A 13,866-nucleotide genomic window follows, 5' to 3' on the forward strand; every position below is an offset into this window, starting at 1 on the left:
CTTATCATAGTATTGTATTGAGTTACTGAGTGTAGAATTATTGTAAAATTTAAAGTGCTTTTTTTAAAAATGATGTATAAATTTAGAAGTCTTATACGTTGGGCTATTCATGCAGTTGATTCTAGGTCGCATGGGTATATTAGCTTTATGGACTTTGGGCATGGCTCTGGCTGTCGGTATCTTGGGATTCATATTTATCAGCTTCTGACACTCAAGTTCATTAAAGAGGAAAGACGAATTTTTAAGCAATTTCTTTAGATTCTGTTGAATTTTTACTGTAGGATCTTTCTGTATTATCTAATAGGCTCCATTCAAAAAAAATTCTTCTGTTTTCTTAATGTAATCGTGCTTATTTAAAATAACTGTAGTTTCGCCTTTATCAGCTTTGGTTACTATTATATCACTTTCATTGATTATAGTCTTTAATTCTTTGATTTGTTTAGTGGGGTCGGGATTTAAGTTATTATTTTTTTCTTATACTAAAGTTGGAAGTTTCTTTTTAACCTCAAATCTTGTATCATTTTGCGATTCTAAAGGCAATTTCCCTATATTAGATTCTACTTCAGCTATAGTGGTTATTACGTCTTCTATTTGACGATGGTTAGGCCAATTAAATTTTGATCCTTTATTCAGTAAGCTCATTTCACTATCCGTAAAGGTGATATCTGACAAATTTACAGTGGTTGGGATGTTTTTTAAGGTCTGAATTGTTCTGTTTTACTCTTGTATTACGTTTTTTGGAATTTGTTTTGTTCTCTCCTAAATGTGATATTTTGTTTTCTAAAGTTTTTTGTTTCTTTTCTAATATACCAAAGAGTTTCTCATTAGTAAAATGTTGTACTGATTGCCATTCTAACGGGGTTAAAAGCTCAGAAATTTCAAAGTGTGTACGATAAAGTTGTAAGTTTAAAAAATACTTTTTTCTGTAATGTGTTTTATCTCACTCTTTAGCCAGATTTCGTTTACTTTGAATTGAGTGTCTACTAAATTTGGAATAGATAAGTTTCGTCTTTGTACAGATTTCAAAAACTTTGGTACTAGTTTGGATTTTAAGCATTCTTTTAAAAAGCATATGTCTTTCGCGATCTTACTAATCTTAACCTTAAGGTTAATGAATCTGTTCTTAATCTTATTATTAGCTTGGTTGGCCATTACATTGTAGGTTATAAATTTCATTTTTGGTCCGTATTGAAGATCTACTTGTGATACAAATTCTTATAATTTTGTTAATTACCACCTATTTAGTACAATAACAACGTAATATAAACTTGCATATTTATTAAGCTGTTGATATGGTACATGTTACACTCCTTTTTCATGAGTATCATCAGCCAATTATTATTTACTTAAGGTTGTATAAGATCATGAATCTATTCTTTTGGATTAAGATTATGCTTGTAAACCTGATTGACAAATCTTATAATATTTTCCAAGTCATATAACAATAAAATTATGTCTTTAAGTTAAAACATATTTGACTAAAATCTATCTAAGTCTAACATTTTATTGACAAAACTCATCTGGTGAAGATCTTTAAAAATTTTTTAAAAAAACCCATTGAGATCTGGCTAATTGTATTGATTCAATGTTGCTTAACTTGTATCATTGTCGTTGAAACTTTGTTAACCATATGGACGATTTTTTACAGTTGGTAATTTCCTATGTTATGAACATTTAACTTGTTCTCGATGTTGCTGGAGTAACATTTGTACAAAATGTATTGGCATTAATTTTATGTTGTCGATACGAGAATATTTCTAAGTGAGGATAATTGTATGTCTTTTCTATTTTTACCACAATACATCTTTTATAAGCTTGACGAATTCAAAATTAGGATTTGAACAAATCACTTTTCCATGGAATGATTGCAGACACATTTGAATGTCTTCAGTTTAATTGGTAATGATTGCCTGCCATGATCACAAAGATGTGTGACGAGTGAAAGTTCCGGGTTGTAAATTCCAGGATGACAACGGAAGAGGCTTCAATGCAAAGCCAAGGTTTGCAAGCTGCTATCCTATTTTATAACCGTTATTGAGTGCCAGGTCCTTTGTGATATTAAGTTCTTTCTTTAAACTCTAACTTGTTAGTGGAATTTTTAGGGCTCTATAAACCAAACTCAAAAATGCTGCCTGTTTGTGAGAATTGGGGTGGAGTGACTCGTTTTTAATCGTTATTGAAGTAAAAGTTTTTGTAAAGTTTTCTAGATATAAATGTAAAGAGAGCGGGAAATAAATTTGATTTCCAGAGTTATAGAAAACCGACGTTTACTCCAATAACAATTAAAAACGAGTCACTCCATCTGAATTCTCACAAACAGGCGGCATTTTTGAGTTTGGTTTATAGAGCCCTAAAAATTCCACTAACAAGTAAGAGTTTAAAGAAAAAACTTAATTACATAAAAGACCTGGCACTCAATAACGGTTATAAAATAGAGATGGATTAACAAGATCATTAATAAGATGAAAAAATATTGCTACAAGTCTCATACCAGATAAAAATAAGAAATTCAAATTTGTAACTCTTACATTTACTAATCCAGCTATATACCAAGTCAGTAATACCATCAAAAAACGAGATATTAACATTGCCTTCAAAACCCAAAACACGAACCGAAATATTTTCTTCAACCACAATAAAGTTAATATAAATAGTAATCAATATCAAGGATTTGGAATATATAGGCTTGCGTGTGCAAGGTGCAATTTTTCGTATGTTGGCCAAACTGGCCGAAGCTTTATGATAAGATATCTCGAATATGTAAATGCATCCAAACGCAAGAAACATTCTGCAATGAGAGCACACATGCTAGAAACTGGACACAGTTTTACAACTATTGAAAGGGATTTAAGAATTTTAAGAGTAGAAAAAGGAAAGGAAATGACGGAATTGGGAAACATACACATTCATTTAGATCAGCAATACAACAATAATAATAAACCTAAATGACGAAATTGAAATAAAAAACCCCATATTAGTACAATTACCGGAACTAATACAAATGCTTAAATCTGATATAAATAAATTCTATAAATATTTTAATCAGACAAAAATTAATGGCTTATTGACGCAAACAAATTTAACTCCTCCCCTTACTTCTCCGAGACAATCCCCTCCACAATCTATTGCAGCTATCAATGCACCGCCTACCTTCACTTCCCCTTCCCACTCCCCGCCAAAACGTAAACTCATCCACACTCACTCATATAATACTAGGAGTGCAAACAGAACAACAAGTAGTTCTCAAGAGGCTAGGAGGAACGCTACACAATTACACAGCAGAAAGAAAATTAAGTGACAATTCTTCCGATAAGAAGTTTATACAGAATTATAATCAAAACCTAAAACATATAAATTTTTATCTTTCATTACAGATATACCAACAAGCCCATTTTGGAACATACGGGAACAATTCAAATTCTACATCACATTAGAAAGTGTTCATTCATCAACAAGTTTGTTCATGAACAATATTCTCGTATTGACAACATAAAATTAATGCCAATACATTTTGTACAAATGTTACTCCAGCAACATCGAGAACAAGTTAAATGTTCATAACATAGGAAATTACCAACTGTAAAAAATTGTCCATATAGTTAACAAAGTTTCAACAACAATTATACAAGTTAAGCAACATTGAATCAATACAATTAGCCAGATCTCAAAAGGTTTTTTAAAATAAGTTTTAAAGATCTTCACCAGATGAGTTTCGTCAATAAAATGTTAGACTTAGATAGATTTTAGTCAAATATGTTTTAACCTAAAGACATAATTTTATAGTTATATGACTTGGAAAATATTATAAGATTTGTCAATCAGGTTTACAAGCATAATCTTAATCCAAAAGAATAGATTCATGATCTTATATAACCTTAAGTAAATAATAATTGGCTGATGATACTCACGAAAAAGGAGTGTAACATGTACCATATCAACAGCTTAATAAATATGTAAGTTTATATTACGTTGTTATTGTATTAAATAGGTGGTAATTAACAAAATTATAAGAATTTGTATCACAAGTATATCTTCAATACGGACAAAAAATGAAATTTATAACCTGCAATGCAATGGCCAACCAGGCTAATAATAAGATTGCTATTTTTGCTATTTGCTTTATGTCGCACCGACACACATATGTCTTATGGCGACGATGGGACAGGAAAGGGCTAGGAGTGGGAAGGAAGTGGGCGTGGCCTTAATTAAGGTACAGCCCCAGCATTTGTCTGGTGTGAAAATGAGAAACCACGGAAAACCATTTTCAGGACTGCCGACAGTGGGGCTCGAACCTACTATCTCCCGAATACTGGATACTGGCCGCACTTAAGCGACTGCAGCTATCGAGCTCGATAATAATAAGATTAAGAACAGATTCATTAACCTTAAGGTTAAGATTAGTAAGATCACGAAAGACATATGCTTTTTAAAAGAATGCTTAAAATCCAAACTAGTACCAATGCTTTTGAAATTTGTACAAAGACGAAACTTATCTATGCCAAATTTAGTAGACACTCAATACAAAGTAAACGAAATCTGGCTAAAGAGTGAGATAAAAACACATTACAGAAAAAAGTATTTTTAAAACTTTCAACTTTATCGTACACACTTTGAAATTTCTGAGCTTTTAACCCCGTTAGAATGGCAATCAGTACAACATTTTACTAATGAGAAACTCTTTGGTATATTAGAAAAGAAACAAAAAACTTTAGAAAACAAAATATCACATTTAAGAGAGAACAAAACAAATTCCAAAAAACGTAATACAAGAGTAAAACAGAACAATTCAGACCTTAAAAAACATCCCAACCACTGTAAATTTGTCAGATATCACCTTTACGGATAGTGAAATGAGCTTACTGAATAAAGGATCAAAATTTAATTGGCCTAATCATCGTCAAATAGAAGACGTAATAACCACTATAGCTGAAGTAGAATCTAATATAGGGAAATTGCCTTTAGAATCGCAAAATGATACAAGATTTGAGGTTAAAAAGAAACTTCCAACTTTAGTAAAAGAAATAAATAATAACTCAAAATCCTGACGTCACTAAACAAATCAAGGATTTAAAGACTAAAATCAACGAAAGCGATATAATAGTAACCAAAGCTGATAAAGGCGAAAATACAGTTATTTTAAATAAGCATGATTACATTAAGAAAACAGAAGAATTTTTTTTGAATGGAGCCTATTAGATAATACAGAAAGATCCTACAGTAAAAATTCAACGGAATCTAAAGAAATTGCTTAAAAATTCGTCTTTCCTCTTTAATGAACTGGAGTGTCAGAAGCTGATAAATATGAATCCCAAGATACCGACAGCCAGAGCCATGCCCAAAGTCCATAAAGCCAATATACCCATGCGACCTAGAATCAACTGCATGAATAGCCCAACGTATAAGACTTCTAAATTTATACATCATTTTAAAAAAAAGCACTTTAAATTTTACAATAATTCTACACTCAGTAACTCAATACAATACTATGATAAGCTTAATAAATTCGAACTGCAACCACATCATAAAATGTGTTCATATGATATAACTAACATGTACCCTTGCATACCGATCAATGAAACCATTAATATAATCAAACTCAATTTATTCAGTCACAGCAAATTAAGTAGGTGTGAAATAGAAGAATTTATAAATGTATTGAGATTTGTTTTCAATAATAATTACTTCACATTTAATCAAAAGATATACCATCAAATGTGCTTGGGAATGCGTGACCCTGCATCAGGTATACTAGCTAACATTTATATGGATCATTTGGAACATGTTAAAATTTTGAATAACATAGGACGAAACATTTGGCTGAGATACGTGTATGACACTTTTGTTATAATAGACAGTAAACTGAATAATAGTGATAATATTTTGGATTTTTAAAATAAATTATACAGTAACATAATTTTCACTAAAGAAGATGAAAGTAATAATTCACTAAGTTTTCTAGATATAAATGTAAAGAGAGCAGAAAATAAATTTGATTTCCAGATTTATAGAAAACCGACGTTTACTCCAATAACAATTAAAAACGAGTCACTCCATCCGAATTCTCACAAACAGGCGACATTTTTTAGTTTGGTTTATAGAGCCCTAAACATTCCACTCACAAGCAAGAGTTTAAAGAAAGAACTTAATTACACAAAAGACCTGGCACACAATAACGGTTATAAAATAGAGATGGATTAACGAGATCATTAATAAGGTGAAAAAAAATTGCCACAAGTCTCATACCAGATAAAAATAAGAAATCCAAATTTGTAACTTTTACATTTACTAATCCGGCTATGTACCAAGTCAGTAATACCATCAAAAAATGAGATATTAACATTGCCTTCAAAACCCAAAACACGAACCGAAATATTTTCTTCAACCGCAATAAAGTTATTATAAATAGTAATCAATATCAAGGATCTGGAATATATAGGCTTGCGTGTGCAGAGTGCAATTTTTCGTATGTTGGCCAAACTGGCCGAAGCTTTATGATAAGATATCTCGAACATGTAAATGCAGCCAAACACAAGAAACATTCTGCAATGAGAGCACACATGCTAGAAACTGGACACAGTTTTACAACTATTGAAAGGAATTTAAGGATTTTAAGAGGAGTAGAAAAAGGAAAAGAAATTACAGAATTGGAAAACATATACATTCATTTAGATCAGCAATACAACAAAAATAAAAACCTAAATGACGAAATTGAAATAAAGAACCCCATCTTAGTACAATTACCGGAACTAGTACAAATGCTTAAATCTGATATAAATAACTTCTATAAACATTTTAATCCGACAAAACTTAATGGCTTATTGACGCAAACAAACTTAACTCCTCCCCTTACTTCTCCGAGACAATCCCCGCCACAATCTATTGCAGCTATCAATGCACCGCCTACCTTCACTTCCCCTTCCCACTCTCCGCCAAAACGTAAACTCATCCACACTCACTCATATAATACAAGGAGTGCAAACAGAACAACAAGTAGTTCTCAAGAGGCTAGGAGGAACACTAGACAATTACGCAGCAGAAAGAAAATTAAGTGACAATTCTTCCGATAAGAAGTTCATACAGAATTATAGTCAAAACCATAAACATATAATTTTTTATCTTTCATTACAGATATACCAACAAGCCCATTTTGGAACATACGAGAACTATTCAAATTCTACATCACATTAGAAAGTGTTCATTCATCAACAAGTTTGTTCATGAACAATATTCTCGTATTGACAACATAAAATTAATGCCAATACATTTTGTACAAATGTTACTCCAGCAACATCGAGAACAAGTTAAATGTTCATAACATAGGAAATTACCAACTGTAAAACATTGTCCATATAGTTAACAAAGTTTCAATGACAATGATACAAGTTAAACAACATTGAATCAATACAATTAGCCAGATCTCAAAAGGTTTTTTTTTTTTAATTTTTAAAGATCTTCACCAGATGCGTTTCGTCAATAAAATGTTAGACTTAGATAGATTTTAGTCAATTATGTTTTAACCTAAAGACATAATTTTATTGTTATATGACTTGGAAAATATTATAAGATTTGTCAGTCAGGTTTACAAGCATAATCTTAATCCAAAAGAATAGATTCATGATCTTATATAACCTTAAGTAAATAATAATTGGCTGATGATACTCACGAAAAAGGAGTGTAACATGTACCATATCAACAGCTTAATAAATATGTACGTTTATATTACGTTGTTATTGTATTGAATAGGTGGTAATTAACAATATTATAAAAATTTGTATCATAAGTGGTATGTTCTGAGCTGTCGGTGGAGAGATGGCGTGGAACCACATTTGTAGACGAATAAATTTGAGTGGTGTCTTTAAAAGTAGGAAAGATCACAATATGAAGATAAAGTTGAATTCAATAGGACAATTTTGGGCAAATATTCGTTTATAGGAAGGGGAGTTAGGGATTGGAATAACTTACCAAGGGATAGGTTCAATAAATTTATTTGCAATCATTTAAGAAAAGGTTAGGGAAACAACATGTAGGGAATCTGCCACCTGGGGAACTGCCCTAAATGCAGATCAGTAGTGATTGATTGATTGATTGATTGATTGATTGATTGATTGATTGATTGATTGATTGATCATTTTTCAAGGAGAGGCTTTGAAATTAGTATATATTAACATTTAGATGATGATCTCAAACTTGTAATGTTCAATAGTCAAGCAATTTAAGTAGTAAATTTTAACCCTTTTCCTCAATATTTAGGTGTGTGTATTTCAGACCCTTGCCCCATTCCCCTAAGAAGCTACCTATGAAGTTATATGAATTTTATACCCGTGGTGATGTGTTGCATCTAAATCACCCCTCTCTTAATAATATACACCGTTGGAGTTGTTTCATAACAAAGACTAAAAATCTCAAGTTTTCAGTTGCAACTTTTTCTTCCAAGTCGATATATCCGCTAATAATACCAATGTATTTTGTCCGTTATTGGACATTATAAATTTTCCAGCTAACTCGTTCCTGTTTGCCGGCGTTTTGTCCCAGTGTGATAAGTGGGCTCATCATTTGGTAAATAGCACTCCGGGTGATACATAGCGGTTGTGGACCGAGTGCTATGGCAATAAGAATGAACACAATGTAAACCGACACATATATAAAAATATACAAGTATGTACAATGTCTGAGTAACAAAATGTGTAGTTGATACTCTCTAGAAGAAGAGTCGACTATACACTGTATCAGCTTAAGCGCAGAAGTTGGCAATTGGTATATTAAGTAACCAAGCCGTGTTGATGGGCTGCATGGTTGATTGTTGTGCAGAATGTGAAGTTTTTTGAATTCTTGTTGAGAAGAATGTAGACACTGCGCATGGTGATATTAATTGGTGGAATTCTCATTTTATAGCGGAAAACAAATTGGACCTATTAAAAGTGAGAAAAGCCAGTAAAAAGCAAAGTACGCGGAAAGAGGAAAAGATTGCCACAAAGTGAGTGGACCCTACCTCGCGCTGTGGTGTGTGTAGCTTAGCTGATAGTGTGCGACTGGTGGTGGAAGGGGAGCAGGGCAGGCGCATGTGGGTTGGGCCGGGGTGTGGTGCGTTTGGAAGGGGGATTTAAGGCTAGAAGACACGTTTTAGGATTTCGCCAAATATTGTGTATGTTTTAATATGGCTGATGATGACTCCGAGTAGGGTTGAAACTAGTCCCATGTAATGTAAATATTGTAAATACAACTTAATATTGAATAGGTGGAAAACTCTACTGTGTACTATTTCTATGCTATCTCAGTTCAATATGGAACCAACAATATGAAGTTCATAACCCTTAATAATAGTTTGTAGTGTTCATCACTTCTTTCTGCCCTATTTGTTCAACTTTCGAGAATATTGTGATTTTTGAAAAGTGTGAGAAGCCAATTACAGTCTCTTTTACACCTTATGAAATGCTCACTAACAATGTATGTGAGAGTCTCAAACAGTAGCAGACTGTGTAGGAAATCCATAGAACCAGAAATTACATTAATTGAAATTAGTAAGATTAGTATTTGTTTCCTAGCTCTACAAGAAGAACTCGAGGCTTCAGTTAACGTCTCCACCCCTTACACGACTGCTATGGAAGATGTCATCCGCAGTGTTGGCAGCACCATGAGGGAAGAATTTGAGTGTAAAATCTGCTACGAACTCTTCATCACGGTAAGTTTTGAAGGACATTTGTGTCATTGCAAAAGTGTTAAGAATTTTATTTTTCCATTTTCAAATCCACAACGAAACATCGAGAAAAACAGTGCTGCTATTACTGATGAAGAGGCTATAAAAGAAACTACTCATGATGAACTAAATGATGAAGTGTGGGAATTTTTTCATTCTTGCCATGCAAGAAACATTCCTATCAGCGGAGTGCTTTTAAAGGAGAATTTTGTTTCTTGGTTTGTGGGGGCCATTTCTTTTCAGTTTCAACTTACCGGTAGTTAATAAAAAACTGTGAGGTTTTTCATTCTCCCAAAACTAATGCAGTTTAAACAAAACCTGAAACATGTTTCATTCTTGAAAGATCATCATTAGATTCTCTTAAAACACACTTTTTAAATTGTTATTAATTGTTTTTACTTTTTTAACACGGTAAATACTTGGCTGGATATCCAGTTCTCCTCACTCGTGATGGAGAATGCAGTTCTTTACTCTTCGGACCACTTTGTATGAAGTCACCTTATTACTCTTTAACCTGTGTACCCAGGTCTTGAACTTCTTTCTGGAACACACCAGCCAAATCCTCCGTCACGGCGCCTCCTCATAACAAGTGAAAGCTTTTAAATTATTAGGATTATTATTTTATATTTTGTTTTGCTTTACGTCGCTCCGACACATATAGGTCTTATGGCAATGATGGCATAGCAAAGGGCTAAGTGGACGTGGCCTTAATTAAGGTGCAGCCCCAGGATTTGATGTGTAAAAATGGGAAACCTCAGAAAAACACCTTCAGGGGCCGACAGTGGAGTTCGAACCCACTATCTCTCGAATACAAGCTCACAGCTGTGTGACTCTAACCGCATGGCCAACTCGTTCCGCATTTGATCACAGTTGATATTCACCATCAGTATTTTGAAGTAGACCCTCTGCATCTCACCATGGTGAGTGAGGGCCAAGCATTCAGCAGGACATAAAGCTGTGGTGTGGTCTGCAATGTGATTGATCTCGACTGCAGAGGTGAAAAGTCCTTGCTATGCGATAAATGAAATGAAATAGCGTATGGCTTTAATGCCGGAAGTGTCAGACGACAAGTTCGGCTTGCCAGGTGCAGATCTTTTGAATTGACTCCCGTAGGCGACCTGCTTGTCGTGATGAGGATGAAATGATGATGAAGACGATACATACACCCAGCCCCCGTGCCAGCAAAATTAACCAATTATCGTTAAAATTCCTGACCCTGCCGGGAATTGAACCCAGGACCACTATGACCAAAGTCCAGCATGCTAACCATTTAGCCATGGAGCCGGACTGCTATGCGATTAGCTTGATATTTTAGACCTTCTTTCTCTGACATATTATTGGAAATGATCTCTTCAAAATACTTAAAGAAAATGCGTTGTTTGATTTTTCCCTATTTGGTATCCAGAAATGCAGTGGTATTTTCATGAACATCATTACTTACATTTTTAATTGTAATAAAATTGGTCCATTATTGGAAATTATGGATGCAGTTGTACAGTCTATGATTTCCATAATTAGAACTTCAATATCCTTTGCCTCGGTAGAATCTGCTGATATAACCTGTATAACAATTCCATATTTGTAATACCGATCACATTCTCCTTACCCTTAGTTTGTATTTCATAGCTTCTATGCGCAGTATGGTATATCGCACAGATCTTGTAGCAGTTCCTCTTTTAGATGCCTTTACTGGTTTACTGTGCACTATGTCTACAACATTGACCTGTCTCATCCTTGCCTTTCACAATATGAAAGTGACAGACGTATGAGGGATGCTAGTAATACCATTCCATATGCAGCCAGTTGCTGTAATGGATGGTAGGGTCGGTTGGTGAATGCATTTATTGGGCTTGGCAGACTGATATTTAATAGCAACTTCTGGCTCGATGAGGAAACCAATGGGAAACTATCTCACTCCTTATTTCCCTAGTATGGCTCTGGGGAGACCCTACTGAGTTTTAATTTTTCTACAATTCTTATCTGATTTTCACCAAATTTTGGTAGTATATTGAGATAAGTAAGTTTAAGCTAATTATAACATTTGAATGAATTTGAATGGATATTTTTCAATTTATAACAATTTTTTGAAAAAATGTACATCATTTTCAAAATGTCCCATGCACAATATTTTTGAAAATATTTTCTTGAAACTTTCTTACAATAGTCACAACACATATTTTAATAATAATTGGTATTCATTTCAAAAACAATCCATTGGTTATCCAATTATTTCCATTTTTCTCGCTAAACCTCATAACCATGTTAAAACCTATGAAAATATTGGATTTCACACCCAATATCTCTGAAAATTATGATTACATTTTAAAACGGATACTAAGTTTCATGAACCTTATAATGTAGAGTGTGTGGACACAGTTTGAAGGTAATCGTGCGAAAACTGTTGTGCAAGGAATGTTTTAAACATCTGAAATTGTTAGTTCTGAGAAAAAGATAGTTTTATAAATAAACATCTGTCAAGTAATAATACCTTCATCAGAACTTCCCAGCACATATGTTTCTCCTTCCTTAGCCCTTTTTCTCTCTTCAGCAACTGATTTTGACTGCTTCTGCTTCTTGCTAACAGTTTTTTTTGTCTTCTTTACTATTCATGGCACTTTTCTGCTTCCTGTCTCTGTCACGTTCATGACCCACTTTGTAAGTGGTTTCACTCAATTGTCTGCCATCAACTGCCATTTTGACCTTTTGACAGGCTACGGAACCCATATTGAACTCCCCCACAGCATTTACAACAGCCATGTCCACCCTTGCTTTGGAAACAAAGGTCTGTTTAGGGCATTTATGCCAAATAACAGATTGTAAACTCTCATTTGGATTTTGAGTTTTTTCCCTAATACACCTCTTCAACAAATCATCAAAAATAAGATAACAGATGGCAGCACTAGGCCATTCCTAAACATCATGCTCAAGAATCAACTTGAAACACAAAAGAATCTTCGAGCTATGCCACTTTATCTGCAGGGAAGTGGGCGTGTCCATTCAAACTGAAGTGCACGTGTCATTTTAACGCCCCCGCAGAGCATTTAAAAATGGCCGTACAAGCAAAAACATTATATCACAATGCGCGGCAAGGAATGAAATATCATCTGATGGAAAATCTCATTTTCGGTTTCTGGACCATTTTTGACAGAAAAACTCAGTAGGGTCTCCCCTTAATAGCAACTTCTGGCTCGATGAGGAAACCAATGGGAAACTATCTCACTCCTTATTTCCCTAGTATGGCTCTTCAGTAATGCCTAGCCCATCTATGACAGCAGTTGGTGGATGATGTTTCTTTTGTGAAAGGATTAGCTGGCAAATTTGCCGTTGCCCAGGGAACGCCTGATTGCTTCATAACTCTTTAAATTGGGTCACAATCTATGGGAAGGCTTTTTCCTTGTTCCTAAGTAGCCTATGCAGTGGCGTCCACTGCATGCACTAGCCATGTGTCTCGGTATGTGCGTTAGTTACCAACTGATGAGCCCAAATTGGCACACTGGGGTGAAACGCTGGCAACCAGGAATGAGTTGGCTGGAAAATGTATATTTTCCAACAATGGACGAATTTACTCATTCTGGACAAATATTTCAACTTCCCTATGGAAATCAAAATTATATCAACTTCAGTTATTTGAAAAGATATCTGGAGATGTACAGTTTCAGCTATTTGTGATGTTTCAACCTGGAACATGTTAGAGCTTGTTACTTTAACCTGGAGGTGGGTGATGTTGAGGTCATCTGCCAATAGGACTACATCATGTGCAGAAGCAAGGCAGGCGATGTTCTTCACTGTTTTGGATCCATTGCCCAGCCTGTTTCCAGTATTGTATAGTCTGTTCCTCCACGCATGGATAACCTTTTTGAGAAGAAGCCCATCGCCTTGATGAACAGCAGACTTGATGTCAGAGGATCTAGAGATTTCCCTGTGGATAGGTATTGGTCAGAATTTATTGTTTGAGTCTCAGGCCCACTTGAAATAAACAAAAGTCAGTGCAAGTGGTTTGGCGTGCAGAGATCTCATTTTGATGACACTCTTTAGTGGAAAGATATGTTTGCTACAGGAATGGATGTCATTCAGCAATCTGTGTAGCAACAACAGGTTCAGTGAGATTTTGACGTGTTTGACGGGAAACAGAATGAAGACATACTCCTCTGTGGTCATTCATATCTATTCTA

The 13,866-nt window shown here is 34.4% G+C and overlaps 1 protein-coding gene across 2 annotated transcripts in view; it reads left to right on the forward strand.

Annotated features, from left to right (window-relative positions):
* LOC136881314 (golgin subfamily A member 6C) overlaps window positions 1–13,866 on the forward strand; it is a 131,416-nt gene that overhangs the window by 99,138 nt on the left and 18,412 nt on the right. For both annotated transcript variants that reach the window (XM_067154123.2, XM_067154124.2), the window contains exon 10: window positions 9,543–9,679. In XM_067154123.2, coding sequence (XP_067010224.2) covers window positions 9,543–9,635 — 93 coding nt within the window. In that variant the 3' untranslated portion in view covers window positions 9,636–9,679. The remainder of the gene's footprint in view (window positions 1–9,542; window positions 9,680–13,866) is intronic.

This window comes from Anabrus simplex, chromosome 9 (genome assembly GCF_040414725.1).
Source record: "Anabrus simplex isolate iqAnaSimp1 chromosome 9, ASM4041472v1, whole genome shotgun sequence".
NCBI lineage: Eukaryota > Metazoa > Arthropoda > Insecta > Orthoptera > Tettigoniidae > Anabrus > Anabrus simplex.